Source organism: Corvus moneduloides, chromosome 10 (assembly GCF_009650955.1).
Source record: "Corvus moneduloides isolate bCorMon1 chromosome 10, bCorMon1.pri, whole genome shotgun sequence".
Classification (NCBI taxonomy): Eukaryota; Metazoa; Chordata; class Aves; order Passeriformes; family Corvidae; genus Corvus; species Corvus moneduloides.
The window spans coordinates 9,003,542-9,023,447 of NC_045485.1; the positions used below are offsets into that span (position 1 = coordinate 9,003,542).

The 19,906-nt window shown below is 43.1% G+C and overlaps 1 protein-coding gene across 2 annotated transcripts; it reads right to left on the minus strand.

The window, feature by feature from the left end:
- Nucleotides 1-1,800: 1,800 nt before the first annotated feature.
- On the minus strand, nucleotides 1,801-18,958 carry AP1S3 (adaptor related protein complex 1 subunit sigma 3). 2 transcript variants are annotated; one of them, XM_032118902.1, is made up of 5 exons: nucleotides 18,876-18,958; nucleotides 5,509-5,687; nucleotides 4,199-4,307; nucleotides 3,114-3,251; nucleotides 1,801-2,315 (listed from the first exon to the last, which is right to left on the minus strand). In XM_032118902.1, the coding sequence occupies exons 1-5, from the start codon at nucleotides 18,876-18,878 to the stop codon at nucleotides 2,280-2,282; spliced, it is 465 nt and encodes a 154-aa protein (XP_031974793.1). In that variant the 5' UTR covers nucleotides 18,879-18,958; the 3' UTR covers nucleotides 1,801-2,279. The 2 variants fall into 2 exon arrangements, with proteins under 2 accessions (XP_031974793.1, XP_031974794.1); XM_032118903.1 differs by lacking the exon at nucleotides 18,876-18,958 and adding an exon at nucleotides 5,786-5,930 and having other exon boundaries at nucleotides 5,509-5,689.
- Nucleotides 18,959-19,906: the final 948 nt, after the last annotated feature.

Here is a 19,906-nt window from a genome sequence, read left to right on the forward strand (position 1 = left end):
TACCAGACTAATTCCTTCACACTTCTCAAGCTGACATTGGATACATCAGTTTGGCAATGCTATTTATTTCAGATGCCACACTGATATGGCTGGTATAAGTACCTCTACCCAGTCCACTACTTTTTTCCATCAGGAATTCTCTTCAACTTGAAATGGTATAGAAAGAAGCTTCTAGCTCTTCTCAAAATGACTGAAAAGACAGGCTTATGATACCCTTATTCGTACCAAGAAATCTTTTTGGTACTCCTATTTTGATATAATTCAGAATTCAACCAACATGGCAGTTCTAAGAGTCAGAGAATCACAGCATGGCTCCAAAAGGGAGTAAAACCAACCGACTGATGATTTCACTTAGCAGAAGTCACTTACAAAGGCAAAGAGCGGAAGGAGCCTCTTTGCACATTCTGAAGTGATTTGTTAATGATTTCTTAACCAATTAAACACTGTACTTTAAAAAACTTCATTTCAACCCATGAGAAAATAAAACACAAATCATACAATTTCATTAATTTACTATTAAATTGGATGTCTTCAGAGCTATTAAAAGCCCTTCGGCAATTTCACTGTCTTTCCCAGGCTGAAAGTATGCCTTCGACATCAATACAGAGAAAACAGATGGATAAAGTAATTATAAAAAAGAGCAACATGATGCTCTGAACCAGTTTGTCACAGTTTTACTAACAGACTGGAAAGCACAGGCAGAAGAGTGGGCTGACAATCAGCAAAGTTGTGTTGTGTCAAGGTGCCCCCACCCTCCAACCAACCCCTCAGTGCCCCTCCTGTAGGAAGATACAAACAGACAAGGAAGGAAAGAACAATGACAAGAGTAAGCATGCAGGACATTTAAAGATTAGAAAGACCCCTGAACGAAAATACTGACTGTACATGCCAGAAATCAAGGGAAATACATCTTGACAGGAAGGCAAATCAATGGTTGGATCATTCTGGCATATTTGTCTGATAACTTTCCTAATTTTTGTATAGAGTAATTTCATGATTTGACAGAGACAAAACATCTAGCTGAGAGTTATGGGCTCAGATAAACAGAATTTCTCTGAGCTTTGGGTTCTGTTAAAGGAGGACAATCTCTGTAAGGAAGCCAGTTCCATCAGTGTATAGAGTCTAAACTGCACTGAAAGGCAAGTTAACACACCTGGCTCCACACACATTTGGCTACAGAGGTTCACAACACACACGAGGGCACACAGCCCAGCTGACTCCTCTCTACTGTTTTATCCTTTTTGCAGCTTGCAAAGTTATAAAAAGCTGATTAAATTGTCCAGCCTTGACAAAAACAGGCCATCTTCAACTACAAGAAAGCTGATCATCCCAACAGGTGTGTGAATTTGAGACTGAAAAACTCTACTGGGAAATAGGGGTTTGGGATACCAAAAGATATACGAGATTATCTTCCAAAGGCTGATTTTTTCTCTTCAGGTTTTCTCCTGCACTCATGCTGCACAATTCCAAAGTTTGGAGCCATTGCAGAAGTCCAGGGGAACTAGGAAGGGGATAGGAAAATGAGGAGAAAGACAGAAATAGACCATGTGCATGCAGCAGCAAAAAACGGATTCATTAAACCTAAGAGAAGCCTACCTTCAGTCAAACAGTCTTCCAAATCACATGGAGGCATGGAGTGCACTCTAGGAGCAGTTGGAGCAGTCTTACTAGCAGACCAGAGCAGAAAAGAGAAGGAAGACAGTGGAAGAAAGAGGCTGTCCCAAAGAGATGCATATTTCCTCACATACTTCAAGGGTTAATGTTGTCACAACAAGTTTGCGAAATCAGGGCCCACAACAGTTTGGCTTTTAGAAAAAAAATTATTATTACAGCAGAATAACCATTGCATCAAAATAACAGACATTTGTACAAAAGTAGAGTCATACAGTCAGCAGTGAACAAAACTAGTAAAAATACCTCTGCAAAGTACTGTCAAAGGAGCATTTTGTGATGACAAAACCCATAGCTATAAGATCTGGTGCAAAACAAAAGTTCAGTCCAGCCAGAAGAGAAACTAGATTGGGGTAATAACAACTCTGAGAAACTCATATGCAGAGTAATGCAATGCACAGAATTGTTAAACCCTTTGCTACATTAGCTGACCTTCATCTTCACCATCATACAAACACACCCCTTCAGTTATTGGTTTTCGGTATTTCTCTGAGGATCTGGCACATTGGGAAGCAATTTCAGGAAGTGCACTTAGAGGTGCATACAGCAATTTCAGGAAGTGCACTTTAGAGGTGCATACAGCAGTTTTCTCTCCAGGTAGTTTAACGTTAAAATGCAGGCTTGTTCATGTATTCTTCCACTGTCTAGGAAACAAAACAAATAAACAACCGATGCATTGCCTTATGGAGTGGTACAGTAATATTCATAGAAACCTTCTTGTCCTCTTTGAGGACAGTTGCAGTTTTGCATGAAATTAGATCACACTGATTAAAATGCAGAAATAATTCTGCTTTAAAAACATGTAATAGAGTGGTTTAAAATCTGCTGCTCCCTTCAGGACTGTGATGGATACTTCACTATTGAGATAAAAACGAATTAAACCCATCATATTCAACTGCTTTTGCAATTCCTGGCTCAACAGTACCAGTTACATTCCAAGTTACAACAAGAGAATTCCTGCAGGGTTCTGAATAAGGGTTTTGTATCTGTGCCCTGCAGAAAAACTACACAGGTGCTTCTGAATGAAAGCAGAATTTTCCAGCACATACTCTTTCCAATTTTAAATGCTAATAGTAGGTCACGTTTCCAATGTATTAGTGAAACAGAAGAGATTTTTCTGTATTTACATATACATAAAATATAACCTTAGATTATGTTCATATATTACAGAAATATCTTAGATACATCTTAAACTATTTCTTAATAAACTCTAGCAGTTAAACTGCGAGAGAGCAACAGCTTTATATAAAGAGCCTCCAGGTAATTCCAGAGGGTTGAATTTAAAGCTTATTTGTAACTGCACTGTTGTACCTGTTGAAACTGAATGTAAGACACACTTGGATAATTAAGCACCAGAAGTGCCTAGCTGTGTTTTCATCTCCTGTCAAACAAGAAAGATGTAGGAAGATGAGGTGTTTGCCTTTTGTCCTCCTCTGCCTTACCTCCTGCAACATGTCAGAGTCTTCTATGGCTTTCACTGCAGTCTTCTTTGAAGTCTCTTGTACTTCTCCACCAATTATAAACTCATCAAGAATAAAGTAAGCTTTTTCAAAATTAAAGATAATATCCAGCTCGCACACCTGCCAGAACAAAAGGCAACAACCTCATTTAAATCACTTTTACAGTATTTTACAGTATCATAAGCACTACTGGGCCAAAGGCTGTTGCAATGATCAAATATACTCAGCATATGAACCCCTGTGGCAGGTAGCAGGCTGAAGAAACAAACTGCATGTTATGTAATATTGAAGCTTCTGCACATATTCTCTCCACATATACAGACCTACAGCAAAGATATTCCACTTATTATTAAGTTCATGCCGGTTTTCAGAGACCAAAGCTGACCTCCTGGCCCACTAACCTTATCACAGGTCCTATATAGCCCTTGTAACATGGGTTACATACATTCACAGTTTCACGGAGAAAGACAATTCCCTGCCCAGCAACAGCCACCAACTGCTTTTCAGTTTTGAGGCTGTACAGATGCGAGTCACGGCACACTGATTTAAGTAAAATATGAATTAAGGTAGGCAGGATAATTTCAAAAATATTCATAGAAAAGATGGGTCTCTTGTAGTCTCTAAAGACTTACTGAAAGACTTATTTGGACCTCCTTAAAGTCTTTTCTTTAAAAACACACTGACTTTATATTTTGCCTCTATGTCCTTCATTGTTACACAGTATTAGGAAACAAACAAAAACAGTGTATCTGAAGATGTCAGGAGAGAGAATTAAAGTACTTTAACCTGTTTTGGATTTTTAAAAATAATTTTTCCTGAAGCTTTGCCTTCAAATTCTATCCCAAGACAGATATACAAAGCATCAAGATTAATTCCGGGTGAGTGGAAAAAGGATGGAAAAACAATTTGATCATTTCAGCACTATTTTATAAAATACTTTAATCATTAATTTCATTCTGGATTGTGAGCACCTGCAGGGCAAGTATGGAGCACAAAGCAAATCAGCTGCACATAATTTTGTTTATCAGACAGACAGGAACGAGTTCATGGGAGGAAGTGAAACCTACGTTTCCAAAGTATCTGTCCAGGAGCTCCACGTATCGATGTACGACCTCTAGTGTCAGGAGCTCATTATCCTGGTCTTCTATTGCACAGCAGAAATACAAACTAGCATACCTGGGGAAACAAAGGCAAAAACATGGGGGTGAACAGCTGGGACCTCACTGCTCTGCTCATCTCTTAGAGGTCATTCATATGACATTTAATTCCTATCTAGTCTCTAAAACAACCATTTTCTTTCATTCTTATTGTGTTCCAGAAAACACTTTAATAGACCAGGTAATTTTAAACAAATTATTATTTTAATTAGAAGAACCAACTCCACCCTTGGTAAAGTGGGACACCTATAACACTGGACATAATAAAACAAGCAATAAATCAGTAGTAAGTAGTACTTTCAGGTCTCCTCTACCTGCTGCAATAGCACTACAGTAAGTGAGGTTAATTAAACTGGAAGACAAGCTACCCCTTCTAATTAAAAAATAAAAATAAGGCAAAAATAAAGGTGAAAGGAGTTACATCTCAACAAGCCTGCTGGCTGCCAAATGACAGTGTTTTACATAAGGCTAGAATGCATGAAACTGCTTAGACCAAACAAGCTTTGTAACTAAGTTGCATCAAAACTTTATGTTTAAACCAAGCCAAGATCCATTCAGCTTGCTGATGCTGTTGGCTGGAGGCCAATTTGTTACAGCTCCTCGTCAGATGTTTATATCCCTATCTTTGCAGCATGGAACTCAATTTCTGCTAAATGGGAGATGTTTCATTTACGCAGTGTGCTACACCTTAAGGCTACTTTTGTTTGCTACAGCTTTAGGAGACTAAACAGACAGTTGACATTAGGCATCAGGTAACTGGGGACCAATGATTTCTTTGGAAAAGGAAATGGGAATTAACACCTTCCAGAGCAACAAATATCTCAAAAACAAAACCTGACAAAATTATGAAAGTGCCCTGGAAAAGTTCCTGCAACCTCCACAGCTGATAAAACCCAGCACATAAATCTCAGCCAGGCTACCCTGGGGAATCTGAACGAGCAGGGAAGTCTAAAGCCTTCTAAACACTAATATTTATTAGGTTACTCCTGTTTTTCTCATTTGACAGACTCTGTACAAGTATTCTGCACCCCACAATTACCCTGCTGGTTTGTCCGGAGACACTGCCTTGTTATACCCAGATTGCCAATGGCATGCTCCTGACTCAGCCCAGCACCATGAGTGTTGTTTCCTGCTTTTCTTCAAGTGAGCCTTTATCTTGACTCTTCTAGCATGTTATTCATATGAATAGTGATTATATGTTCTTGCAAAATTACTCACACCTTTTGTAAACAAGCTTGAGGTCTTTCCAGTCAACAAAACTACTTGTTTTTTGATTGCGAGACAAAATAATCTGAACAATTTCTCGAATGATCTTTTTCTTCTCTTTATCAGGTAGCGTCGTGTACCATTTCTGAAGCCTTAACTTCCCCTGCCGACTGAACAGCAGTATAAAGTGTATCTAGAGTAAACAAAGCAACATGGTTAACACCAGGGCCATGGCCAGGGAAGAGCATTCCTCTGCCTAGCACCAGAAATCCAAGTCCTGGCCACACATCTCCAGCCCTGGCATGATGGTTGGACATGGTGTCAGTGAGGTCTGGGGGAGGCTCAGCATGGGAAAGATCCCTCCTCTCTCCTAGTCCTTTCCCAGGCAGCTCTCCCCTCCCTGTGGCACCTCTTCCCTAGGCAAACACTTTACATCCTCTCCTACCCACCCTCCTTACCTTGTGCAAACAGCAGCTTTGCTTCGTTTTCTGCCCCTGCCCTGGGGAACAGGAGGAGCATCACCACTTTGCAGTGGTGAGAAGAGGGCACCACCCCCTCCTCCAGCAAAATCAGATACCTCAGTGAAGGGAATAAAGACTTATCCACAACAGGAGCAGGGAAATCAAGATCAGTGCGGCAGAAGACTAGAAATACGAATACTGAGATAGCAATTATAATCACTAACAACTCTGATATTGGACTGTTTCAGATCACAAAGCAGCACGTTCCCAGAAGAGGCAGTAAGGGGCAGAAGAAACCTACTTTGGAAAGGAAGCTTGACTGGTTTTACTGAAGAAATCAGGATATTATGAAACTCAGATGACTGTAATGACAAAGGATAGACTGCAGTGAGTGATACTGTATTAAATAAAGGACAATATCTACACTGTTCTAAAATTTCAAATTTAAAGGTAGTTGTAATTTTACAAGGTTTGACCTATGATTTTTTCATGCTTACATAAGCAGTATTACTGAAATACATAAGAGCCAGCTTTTAAATGCTAGTGGGGCTTTGGGAGGAAAGTATCAATTCACATTTATACAAATACTACTATTAGCAGGTTAAAATAACTGACCATAGTGTGTATTAGCAGTACAGTAACCCATTCACCCAGAGCATGGAAATGGCTTTAAGAATGCAGGACATCAGTTTGAGGACAACATCCTTCTCCAACAGGACATCTGCTAAATGGAAAAAAAAACCCTACAACCCCACCTAGGGGGGATAGAGACGTTTTTAATGGCCAAAGACATCTGAACCACCCTGTTCATGCCAGGCTTCCTGATTGCTGTTCTCACCAGTACCAATACCAGGACCCAGGGATTTGCAGGAAGGATGTCTAAGCGTAGTCACATCCATGTGGATGATGACAGGTACACTGCCAGTTGTCCATACAGTGACTGGTAGCTTCCCCTGATCCTGGGAGGACCAGGGAGAAGCACAGGAGCTTCACTTTCCTCACTTGCTCCCAATCCTTGCAAAGCCCCAATACAGCAGGTCTCTTACCACATCCCTCACCATTAGCCTAACTTTATCCTTCCCTAGAGTTTTTCAATCTACACTTCTGCTCCTTGTTTCCTGTTCCAGTTTATTGCTGTACCTATACTCCATCACTACATTTCCACAGTGAGGATTATAAATTAATGTTCACAATCACTATAAAGATTACAGTGCAGATTTCTGTGAAGATAAAATCATTCCACACTCCGGTAAACTCTGAGCAGAGAAGCTTCTACATAAAAGAAAAAAAAAAGGAAAAGCTACTGGATTTTAAACAACGCATTCATTCATAATTCAGAACCATTCTCTAGCTATTGAGTTGCATAGTTGTTGAGTAGTCTGGAGATAAGAGTTCTGACTATACTGAGAAAGACTTCAAATGTGGGATCATTTTAGGGAAAGGAGGACTGTTTTAGTCATGTGTCTGTGGCAGGATCTACTGCTGGAACTAAGGCTCTTGCCATAGTTAGTCTAATGTGCTTGATAAAATTACAAGGATTTTGTAGCTGCCTTGTGTTGAGTCCTGTAATACTCTCCAGAGAAGCTTGCTAAATAAAAACAAGTATGCTGCTGGCAGGACACATGGCCTGATTACAGTGAAGAGCAAAGCACCACAGTTTTTCCTTTCTCTGTTCATATTACCAGCTGGGTTTTGACATGGGAATCTTCCAGCTGCCAGGGTTACCCCTTCCCAGGTGACGTAGGGACAGCACTCACTGTTCATACACTTGTCCGCAGAGAGGAGCTGGCTGAATCAAAGGCTATTTTGCTTGATGCACAGCACATTAACTCCACAGCCCTTGTAAAGATGAGGGTGTTTTGAAAAGCAGAGCATAGGTTCCACAGCAGATAAGAGCAGCAGGTCAGCGGGAGTCCATCTAAAAGTCATTGGATACAGGTAGCAGCTATTTGATAAAACAAATTTCTAAAAATATATTGAATCATCAGATAGGAGAGGATGATCAGATTTGACTAGAAATGCAGGGAATGAGTCAACGAATCTCTATCAAAAGCTGACGGCATGTTCAGCGTAAGACTGAGCTTTGTGGCATCCTTTGCCTGCAGTGTTTCAATAGGAAAGAAAATGAAAAGGTATTCTGGTTTAGTGTCAGCTGTTGAACACAAGAGACCTTAAACCTGAGTGCCTTCAAGTAATACACATATATTTCCAGAAGTGCAACCGTATGCCCCTAAAAGGTTAAATACCAACAAACCAGGAAATCACTGTGAATATTACCACCACTTTCTGACTTAGTTACTTCAGGATGTTATGCTTCACCCATAGGAAAGTGAGTTGCTCTTCACTTGAAACTGCTTTGAGAACTTCACTGTTTCTTCTACACATGCAGTTGATGTCTCAGCACCACTTTAATGAGCCGAGGCAATGTTCTTTCCAATCAGAAAATATCCATTAATGCTCCTAAATGCATAAACATTCATACACAAGCTCCAAAAATCTCCTTGTTTGGGTCTCCTGTCCCACAGTTTCATATGTGGACTATAACTGCATACCTCACATGGCAATTTTATCATAACAGAAATATCTACAGCTAGAAAATAGGTAAAGCCTTTACTGTAGCACAATTCTAATTTTATAGTCTGCAGCAAAATAGTGCACCCTCAAGCTTAGGTACATATCACTGGCCAGCTCAGAACTACTGTAACAAAACAACATATTAGAATGCTGCAGGTACTTAGAAGCAAAAATAGTGTGGGGAGTTTCTCCTCTTCTGGTTCTTCCTTTTACTAATTTCTGAAGCCCCTTCAATCTGGAGAACTCTGCAGGAGGTAAATGATACATTCTTAAAAGGTTAAACGGCTTTCAGCATTTTCAATTTCAACATCCAATGCTGTTCCATTCAGTTCAGCTTTGCTCTGCCCAGCCCCACTGTTGTCACAACACAACACATTCCTCACTCTCATGGCTCTGTTCATCGCATCCCACCGGAAAGACTCTGATGCATCAATAAACCTGGAAATGTTGAAGTACTGCACAAACACAAATCTAACAGCTCATCTGTTCCTTGCTCCTTGACTGTGAAAATGTATTTGCTTTCCTATACTACTGATGACAAGACAGATGTTGATTTGGAAGTTTCTGGTTGGCTTTCAATAGAATAGATTATCCTGAAATGCTTTACTCATCTTTAAAAGTTCCAATTCCAGAGGAAAACAAAGGCAAATGACTTGCTACAAGCAGAATACCTTAAAAAGCAGAGTGCTTAGTTCCCTTTCCTACCATCCCAGGGTATGCTGGCTGTGACTAACAATCACCAGACTCAGGGGCGATACCGGAGGGAATTTTTAGGTCTGAGACTGAGTGGGTCGGGATGAAGAATACAGCTGCTAGGAGAGCATTGGATTCCTTCACATGTGGAGTCTGTGGAGACAAGCTTTGGTTTGGGAGCTCAGAGTAACTTTATTAGCTTGTTTACTGAATCAGACCCAACCACCCACAACACCATGCAAAATGACCTCCATAAACGTCAGTAAGAAAATGCAGTCATTTGGTTACCATTTGCAGGCTGTTGGAAATAGTTTGATGGGGTATTTTTCAAACCAAATATTTAAACCAGATTTCGAAACTTGAACTCTATCCCCTTCTCATGCATCTCTGAATCAATTGCAGCACTAAGTTACATAACAGGTTGGAAAGTTATGCGGCTTTCTGTTCTGTCAAGATCTACAAAACTGTACCAGGATAAAAACCAACACACTTAGTTTCAGGGCTATGAAAAAAATCAAATGCTAGATTTTGATATGAAATAATTTACCAGTAAATAGAACCAGATATTAAAAAAGGCAAAATACGGAAGGTTTGGATATTCATGAACAGCAAATATAAAAGAGATATGTAAAACTAACACACACTGTGATTTCTTTCCACCTTCCTTGGAAGACCTTTCCTTCTTTAACTAATGGGCTGTAATAATCTGATAAGCAGCTCACTCAAGCTTGTCTTCTGGACTGTTCCCTGCCAGGACTGCAGGTCCCCTTTGGTGCAGCCTTCCCCAGTATTTGGCCATTATACACTTCAGACAGATCAAACACATTACAACTGGCTCACTGGTTTCAAACTTGGATCATTTCTGCCTTTACAGAGGGTTTAAAATTTAACCTGATCAGCGACAATTAGTACAACTGTCTACAGGGCTGTATTCCACTACACACACAAAAAACCACCTGCAGGGGTAGCAGATAAAAACGAATACACAGGGAAGGGGCTTTCCTGGCTTTCCTTTCCCAGAGTAATTTCTCCAGTTTACTGTTCAATAACACAAACATATAAAAGATGCCCCATTTATTCCTGCAAGGTGAACTCCAGGGGTGTGCAAGAGGCTGTAATTCACCCCACTGTGAGAAAGAAGAATGTGCACTAGAACTGCTTCTCCTCCTCCTGTAATTCAACCTGCGTAACATTTGCTGACTGGTTTCAAACCTGTTCTGTGGCATCTGGCTGCTCCATGTCCCTGGGGGAGGAGAGGAAGATAGAGAAGGAACACTACGAGGAGCCTCAGGGGAGGGAAGGCAGAAGAGGAAGACTGCAGAAAAAACCAGCAAGAATCCTCTTTCCTGTCTGAGCGGTTGGTTGGGCAAGGATTTGCTCAGTGAGGCAGCTCTGTCACTCCAGCAGCTCTGGGCTTACACTCTGCTTCACCTGTAACCTCTCCAAATTCGGTTAAGAGCCCTCCAAAATCAAAGCCACCTTTATAAAACAGACAGCTGAAACTCACATGTAAGTAAAATTTGCAAATTAGGAATTGCTTAAACAGACATCTTGGCAGAGAGTGGAAAATTTCATCTTTCCTTAAAAACTTCCTGTAGGGCAACAGACAATACAGGACCTGCTAACCAACGAAAATTCCCAGACAACATAAAATGGGAAGTGGGATGAAAATCCAGACCTTTAGCTGCCAGCATGAGCCTGGGGAAAACCAGACTGACTGGCTGTACCTGGTGGAGAGGAAGCGACTTGCTATGATAAAGTTCCTTTTAAACTTATTCTGATTCCCCTGAAGTCTGCTTGATCTGCTGCCACTGTTTTAGTCTAGTTAAGTTCATATTCTGCTTCTCTTTTACTATTTTTCATTCTTTCCTCTGATATGAAAGAATCTATTTCCCAACATAGGCATCCAGATTTTTTATCAGTATTTATTTTCACATCACAACTGAAAATGAACAAAACCTACTTTCAATAATTTTTTTTCTTCAAAAAAATATGAACATTCACATTATTCCAGCCATTAGCTTTTTTTTTAATCCCCAAAACATTTCAAGAATAAAAAATTCCTTTTAGTTTTTGCTTTGTTTAGTGGGGTTTTTTGTTTTATTTCGGAGCAGGGAGAGGAAAGTAAATACTGAAATTAAAAAAAAAAAAAAACCCACCTATACTGTGAACACACAGTTGGTTGGGAATGCCAGGTGTTTAGGGTGAAATGAAAAAGATGTACTGAACAGAGAACAATTGACCTACTAACAATCTACCCACATCAGGACAAGACAGAATACTAACACACTCAAGTAAAGGTATTTTGGTATTCTGCTATTACATGAAATCCCATCTGGCTACTGACCTTTAATATACACTCTCGGGTTTCAGACACTTCTAAAGCAAATATGTAAAATTCAAAACAGACTACTTAAAAATATATTAAAAACATTAATTTCCTTACTTGTTTACTCTGTCACTAAAACATTAATTCGCAGCAGCACAGGAGCTGACAGATATTTGTTAAATACTGTTGGCTCTCAGCTTTAAAATTTAAAACATGTACTTAGTCTGCATGATGTAAGCAAGCAAGAAAAAAGAAAATAAGCACAAACGCAGCAACACAGAAATCCCGAAGCAGTGTATTGCTGCCTACCTGGCACATGATTCTTCCTCATTTAATCTCCATTAGGAATATTTCTGAGCAATTTCCCCTAAACAATACATCCAAAGTCCCTGCAATAAAAGCTGTGCCAGATCATTACAGGCACACGTGACCATAGTTACACATTGATTTTATGCTTTTCATGATGCAGAAGTCACCCTTATCTTATTACTGAAGATGTTAAATGGACGAGCACACCAGCATTTGAAGGGTATTTATAACATATGGTATCGATCCAGACAGCAACAACCTTCTTGATAGCCTCACTTGAATTAAATAAAACTACAATCACAACAGTATAGCTGAGCTCAAGCTTCTCACTTCCGATCCCTACCTAAGGACCAGAAAACAAGGCTCAAGGAGCTTTCTAAGTGCCCTGTAAGTGCCCCACAATCTCCCTCCGGCTCTGCTCCCGCTTATCTCTACATCCAGCAGGTCGAGTTCTCCCGACCTTGGCTCATTCCTCATAAACTGGTGGCATTCCTTCCCCAGCGTCCCCTCCACAGCACAGGCATGCCTGTGCCTCCTCCTCCTCACATGCTCGGCTATCCCACCAACATCAACGCTGCATTTCCTGCACTGCTCTGGAGAGCAGAGGCAGCACAGCTTCCCAAAACAGTTCCACAGGGGTAGATGCAGGCAATGGCATCCAGTTTTTACAGAGGACAATTACTCTCGATTTTCTTAAGTTTTTATTGCTGCAAGTGGAATTACTCCAGTTTTCAGGTAATAAGCAAGAACAGATCCTAGCTGGAGTTTGCATAAAAGCTGCCTCAGGCTCTGCCATAGGAGAGCAGGCCAGGGACTGCAGCACAGCCGTGGGAAGCAGCCACACCACTGTCCCTTCCATGCCGGCCACGGGACAGACACAGCAGGCATGCGAGCTGGCTGAGCTCACAGAAAACAGCAGTTTGAAGAGATTTGAAACAATTATTAACTAGGTAGTCACATCCCCTCTGCCTCCTAGGCTGGCCTCTTAGAGGTGTTTTTATTTGCTTACCTGTTTTTGGGAGGCAGAGGACACCTTCATTAGGTTACTACAAGGAGGAAGAGACCAGGGAGAGGCTGAACAAGCTGCCAAGAGCTACACCTAATTCACTACAACCCCAGTGTACTTCACAGTCACAGGAAGATATTTTTCCAGTCTGTTCCTTGAACTCCTAGGGAAGAAACAGAGCTAAAATCTCACCCAGTGGATTCCAGCAAAAGGTGCAGCTCTTTTAGTTTCATTTCCACTTTGCCTTATCAGTTATTTGCAAAGCCCTGCTACATGAAGGCACAGCAATGCCCTTCCCTTGCCTCTGACCTCTCTAGGAGCAAAGTTAAAAATCTTTGCTCTGGGACAGGGCAGGCACTCCCAGAAGGTGACAAGCTTCCCTGGCTCCTCAGGCAGCTGACAGACACTGCTCCAGCCTGGGGATTCCCATGTCTGGTGGAACAGGAACAGTGCAGGTTGACAGCAGCCTCACACCCATTCCTTCAGCTCCCAACAAAGATGTTCACAGAAAACCTGAGCTCCAAAAGGGCCAAAGATACACGAGTTCAGATCATGTTTATTACTCTGAAAGAGCATGGGATAATCTTTTGGAAACACTGAAGTATTGAATTTAGGCATTTTCAATAGAGAAATTCTCAATTTTCCCTTTTAAATGGCACTTTTTCATTAAGGTAAAAAACCCATGGATTTAACCTAAGCATAAACATAAAAGAAGCAACCATTGTTTACAGAAGAAAGGGCCAGAGCAGAGGATCTCACAAAATGCTTTATATGTTGGCCCAATATTTAGCCTCTAGAATGAGAAAGGACCACAAATCCATTCTGCTATTTATCCGAGTCTTGTCATGAGACTTGAAAGTAAGGAAATGCCTGAGGTACTGCCTCTTTCCCATCCCATCTCCTGAGCCAAGAGGCTGTTGAGAGCTTCATGCAGCCCTTCCCATGGCTCCTCTAGAACTCAAGAGCACAAACCACTCACCCAACACTTCACCTGCTCTCCTTCCAGCACACAGCCTTGAATGACAAAGGCACAACATGGTACATTTCTGCATCTTATTCAACAACAGTGAGTCTGTTTCTCATTCCTTTGTGGTTTGTGCCCATCACTTACCCCAGGGGACTAAGCAGAGGATGGTGACCACAGAGCTGCTGTGCTGGTTAACAAGGCACTGAGAACTGCAAGCGTCTGAGCAAAGCCATCCCCAAGCTCCAACAGCAAGCAGCAAGGCAACAATAGACATTTACTGGTTAGTGAAGAGGGATTTTCATGCCCTTCCTAACAGACGAGAGCAGATGGACATCCTACATAAGCTCAGCAAGCTAGAGAAGGAAAAAACACTGGTGCATAGAGTACCTGGGGTTATGTCTGTAATGCTGAGAAACACACACTAGGCCATTCCAGGCCAGAAAGGCATGTCTGGCCAGAAAGGCATGCCAAGCTTGCCTTCAAACACACAAATGTAAATTGCACCTTCCCATCCTACCCCAATGCCTCGGCATGCTGTATTCCTACTCCCAAATGAAATGCCATGCTTGCAGGACCGGATCTTGCAACTCCCTCTCTACATTGCACCATCTGCAGAAATGCAAAGGCCCAGGGGTGGCCACTCAAGAAAGCACAGAGCCAACACACACAAGAAAATGCAGATGACAGCCTGCAGGAATAGGATAGTAGGGAAATGAATGGGCAGGGATGGATGTAGCTGGATACACAAGATACAGAATTATTTTCACATGAGAATTATTGTTTTAATTTAGGCATCACTGGCAAGACCAGGACTGGCTCACAGAAATGCCTGATATGGATGCCAAAGAGTAAATGTTTCAAGTACTTCAAGGAGGGGCAGCTCTATCTGCCCTCCCTGACCCACCAGTTTCCTCAGTACTTTCATAATTTTGTCCTTTTGCTGCTTCTTGCAGGGAACTGATGGCTTCAGAAGGTCCACGGGACTGTTTATAAAACATGGGATTTTGAAGTAACTAAAGACACAGAAAAGCAGCAAAATCTGTCATTTTCTTGCCTCATGACAGACCCAGCTGCCCATTACCACTCCAGCCTTCTTCCTGCATTTGCCTACAGCTACTATGGCCTTCTCTAAAGCCCTCCAGGCACTCTACATCCTAGTAACTCCTGGCTCTGAGACATGCCTGCAGTTTCCTTATTTGTTGAGTGAAGACATTAAAAAAACACAAACATTTCGTAACATTTCTTCTGCTTTTCAGAAATGATCTTATTACCCAGAGACAGTAAAGTGTGCCTTGCAATTCCTGCATGGCCTGAGCGGGCTCCAGCATTAAACAGTGACAACCTGTAATAGTCATGAGCACTTGGAAAAGGAACATCCAAAACTGGCAAGTCAGGGTCTTCCAAAGAAGAACCCTAAAAAACGTTTTTCCTCACAAATCCCACAAAATGGTATTCTAAAATCCAGCTGAATGACAGGGAATAACAGAATGCCAGATTATGGATCATCCCCTGAGCTGTACTCTAATCTAAGCAGCTTCCAGAAGAGCACAGCATAAGGAACAGGGCATTTGTAAACTCACTCTGGTAGTCCTGTCTCCAGTAATCGCAGGTTTAAGGATTCAGGGAGAGAAACTGCATCCAGAGAACGTAACTGTGGCCCCACCCTCTATGAACTGCCTAACTACTGGGACACCCACAGCACCCTCAGCAGTGGATCAAAACCAGTTATCTACACTCTGTGAAAAAGTATTCCCACTTATTTTTTATACATTTAGTGCCCAAAAATTTCACAGGATGCACCCTGACTCTTTGTGTAGCAACCAATCTTTATAGTGTTCATGATTTCATGTGTTTCTATCACTTCCCCTACAGTGACCTCTTTCCAAGCAGAAGTCTGTCTACTCAGGATCTTCTAAACAGGATGTCATTCCATTGCCACTATGTACTACCACAGCAAAACCTCACTACAAGATAAATTAACAAAGAAATACCACATGAACTTTTTTTGTCATGTAGCATAAGAACTGCTGCCTTGAACAACAGAATAATTTATTTGTGATTTTCTCTCCTCTCCTCTAATCTGTTGCCCTTCTTGCCTTTCAGAGGTAAATGTCTAGAGGCAAAGTTCTTAGTGTTTGTGAGGCCAATACACAGCTGTATCATGAGTGGAAAACAAGCAGTCATTCTTAGAACTGTAAATAGTAAAATCTGTGCATCATTGAAAACATCTTTTGCAGATCCGCGTCCATTTTAACAATTAAGGGCATTGAGAGTGTTGGTTAGATCAATATTCAGAAGAGCTGAGAGCTCATTTCCAAACACTAGGCAGGTGTCAGCAGCTGCAGTCACAGCAACTAATATTTCCACCCCAGCTTCAAGATCAGTGACTGGTTGTCAAATGTCTTGCTAAGTGGAAACAGTGCCTGCCAACTCCTTTTTCTATTCAGGCCAAGTACATTTTTAGAGCCACTGTGCTCAATGGGATTCTTTTGATCTTTCTCCAGGGTTTCAGATCATGCCCACAAGTACTAATTTGTCTCCCTGTAATGATGAGTAGCACAGGTAGGAGGGAATCAGACCCTTTACTATACAGGCACCAATTCTGCATTCAGAGCTATGCAAGCAGAGCCCTGTATTTATTCACAAAAGTAATACTGGTAACACTGAGGCAGCAGTAGGATCGAGGTTTTGCAACACTTATAGGCACAAGAGACTACAGAAACACGTCCTTGGGGAGACTTAGCTTTTTCTCCTCTGTGCTCTCTCCTCACTCTTTGACTTTGTTGAGACAGCAATCCTAAAGACATGTATCTCTGCTGCACCCATGTATGTCAGAAAGCAGAATTTAGTCTTTCTAAAAAGTCTTTTTTTTTAAAAAAAACATGTCACAAAGCAGCAGCTGGGTACAAAAGCTGTGTTTCTCAGCAGGATATGAAGTCACCTTTGCTAAGCAGACTCTTCCCTGAAACTTGCCAGGAAATTTGCAGAAAAAGAGAGCAAACAACTGGAACGACCCTCTTACTAAGACATGGTACCATTTGCACAAGAACCATTAATTCCATCTCAGAACACAGAAAACGGTGGCAAGCACAACCCTGTCATTCCAAGACAGAGGAATGAGTGTATGGAGTTTCAATTACCTGTTGAAAGCTCATCACTCATGAGCCTGGATAAGGCTTATTCTTCGTTTGTAACCCAGCAAACCCTTATTTCTTGACTCATAACCCAGTGTTAACAACCCCTTTCCAGAGACTGGATGACAGAGGAATTTAAAGCAAGAGTTCCCTGACAAAAGCACTGTTTCATCCGCACCAGACCCACAAGAGAAGAACAGGGTAAGGCTGACAGCACTAACATAATGCAATAACACCAGCAAGTATTTGTACTATGGCCTCAAAAAAGGAAAAATAAAATTTGTACTTGTAAGAATGCACACTCACCTTGTAAAATTCTAACCATCAAAACAGCAGCCAGTCTCCAAATCGTCAATAAACAGCACTATTGTAAGCAGTGCTCCCCTGGGACCATCATGAGTGCTTTGAAAACTGGCATTTGCAAAGTACATGCATCAAGGAGAGTTCTGAGATCAGATTCCCTGAAATCAGCTGCCCTATTTACTGACCTTCAAGGGCAAAATAGGAACTCCAGTTGTTTACATAAGCTTTACCAGAGGGAAGTCGGTATGTAGGGCTGTCTCAGGGTGTAACCAGAAAAATTACATCTCTATGGGGACTTAAGGTGTGGAGACTGCATTGCCATCTGTAAACTCATTACTGTGCATATTCTATTTGCAAATACAATGACAGGTACACCTTTCTAAATACAGGACACTAACGCATATTTAGCATTCTGGCTAAACCACTGAAGAGAAACAACACAGCTCTGCCTTTGAGGATAGAGACAAACAACAGCACTTGGCCTCCACTGAAGGAGTTGAGAGACTTCTGTTCAGCTGCACTGCCAGTAACTGGTATTACAGGTGCACACAATGGGGAAATTGTGCAAGACAGCAGCTCGGGGCATGCCCTAGAACCTGCCTCAAGCCTGAATTAACAAGCAGCGAGATGGTTTCTCTATTAAGAGGCACCATTGACCATCTCACTGCTCGTGAGCCCGCAGTTCCCCCTGGGGAAAATCTAGCCAATTGTTTTCAAGATGTTGGCCATCGTGCTTAACAAAAGAGCATCCACAGCAACCTTTTCTGATCTCAGCACCACTACCAAGCGCAGCACTGGAGAGGCAAAGGGTCTCCCGTCCCGGATCCTGCCCATCAGCCCTTTAACCTGAAGGGCTGCTGTCCCTTCCAAGCTCAAACAAGCCACTGCCAGCCCTGGAGCCGGGTCGCACAGAAAGACTGGTGAACCGATACACAATGAACAGAACCAGACCCATTTGCTCTCTCGCTGATGCATTACCTGATGCAAAGATGAAGCCAAATCCCAACAACCCCCATGAGACCCGGCAGTGGCGCAGAAGTGCCCGAGCTGGAGGTGATGCTACTGTCCAAGCCCTCCACTTACCTGACACCAGGGAATATACCTGGGGAAAAGCTCTTCCCAACGATCCTGTCACAAGAAAACCCACTGCCCAACACTGACCCACTTCGTCACCACTCAGCCTAAAGACAGATCCATAAGAAACCTCATTCGATCCTTCTCCAGGCATTGGAGCCGACTTGCACCTCAGCTCCTCAAGTTACAGGAAGACTTTATAAAACCTGTCTGTAACAGCCTTCTTTTCCTGGTTGTCTATCACAGGCCTTCGGCGTGACCCGAACTCACCCCGAGGGTCGGGAAACAAAAAGCAAAAGAACAGAACTTTCTTTTTCCCCAAACAGAAGCAAACCTTGTTCGAACCCGCCTGGGAATGGCTTTCAGGGTCCCGGCGCAGCCGGTGCCGAGGGGCGCGGGGCAGCCCCGCTCCGCCCGGCCTCACTCCGTGCCCTGACAACGCGCCCGTCGAGGGGCTCGGCGGCCCGGGGGCTCGGCGGCTGCGGGGGGCAGAAGCGGCTACTCCCGCCCGGCCCGGCCCCGCTCACTCACCATGGTGCGGCGCCTGGCTGGGAGCCGGCGGGGCCCGGCCGCCTCCGCTCCGCCCGCCCCGCTCAGGTGAGGCCGGGCCGCATCGCGCCTTCCCACAATGCCCCGAAAGGGAACTCCCGGCGCCTCCTCCGCCGCTCCCCCCGCCGCCCGGGGCAGGGGTAGGGCTCCACGCACGGCACCGGAGGGGCAAGGGCAGGGGCAGGGCTCCAGGGACTGACACTCCGGCAGCGAGGGTGCTGACAGGCCGGGTGTGCCGAGCCCCCGCCCGCACGGGGTGACCGCACCTGCTGCCCTGTACGTGCGTGAACCGCTCAAAGGGCACCTTTCTCACCTCGGCATACCCGAGATTAATAAAACGCAGTCATCCACTGGCTCGAGCTACTCCCCTGTCAGGCATTCATGCCCTAAAGACACGGGTAGATCTACAGGCGTGATTGCTCTGCAGCCCATCTCCATCAAAATGGAACTCTTGATAGTTTGAATACCTTCAATGACTGGGCTTTGCTCACCAGTGCTTTGTGATGGAGGTGGATGAGAGGGCAAGACATCAGCAAATCCCTGGTAAACTGTGGCAGGGATTTGCTGATAAGCAGCTGGTGCCAAAAGAATGTGCAACATCTACAGACTCAGCACTTGAATCAAAAGATCTAAATCCAGGCCTAAGGCTTCTCAAGCTTCTACCAGGAGTCTGATTCAGATGCAAACTACCACATGAGCATAAAATGAGAAGACTTAGCATGCTAAGTCCCGTGTCTGTAGTTCAAAGGAGAGAGATCTCCCAGAGCACAGCATGCATCAATTCAGGGTATGGATCCCAACTGCTCAGGCAGGGAAGAGCTACGCCCTGCTCCTGGGTGCAGCGATGCATGTGAGTCATCAGTGAGAAAGGGAAAGAAATCCAAATCCTGCTTGGGGACTTCAGGGATCACTGTGGTGTCAATGACAACCCCTCGTCAGCCTCTGGCTTCAGAGAAGGGAGAGAGATCCCTTGCCAAAAGCAATTGTGCATGTACAGCTGAGAGGGTGACTGG

Excerpts from the sequence above, each read along its gene's own strand:
- AP1S3 (XM_032118903.1), bottom strand. The coding sequence starts at position 5,843 with ATGCTGAGCCTCCCCCAGACCTCACTGACACCATGTCCAACCATCATG. Across the intron at positions 4,308-5,508 it reads CTCAAGCTTGTTTACAAAAG|GTATGCTAGTTTGTATTTCT; the intron begins GTGTGAGTAATT and ends TTGTTTCCCCAG. Across the intron at positions 3,252-4,198 it reads TGGACAGATACTTTGGAAAC|GTGTGCGAGCTGGATATTAT; the intron begins GTAGGTTTCACT and ends TTGTTCTGGCAG.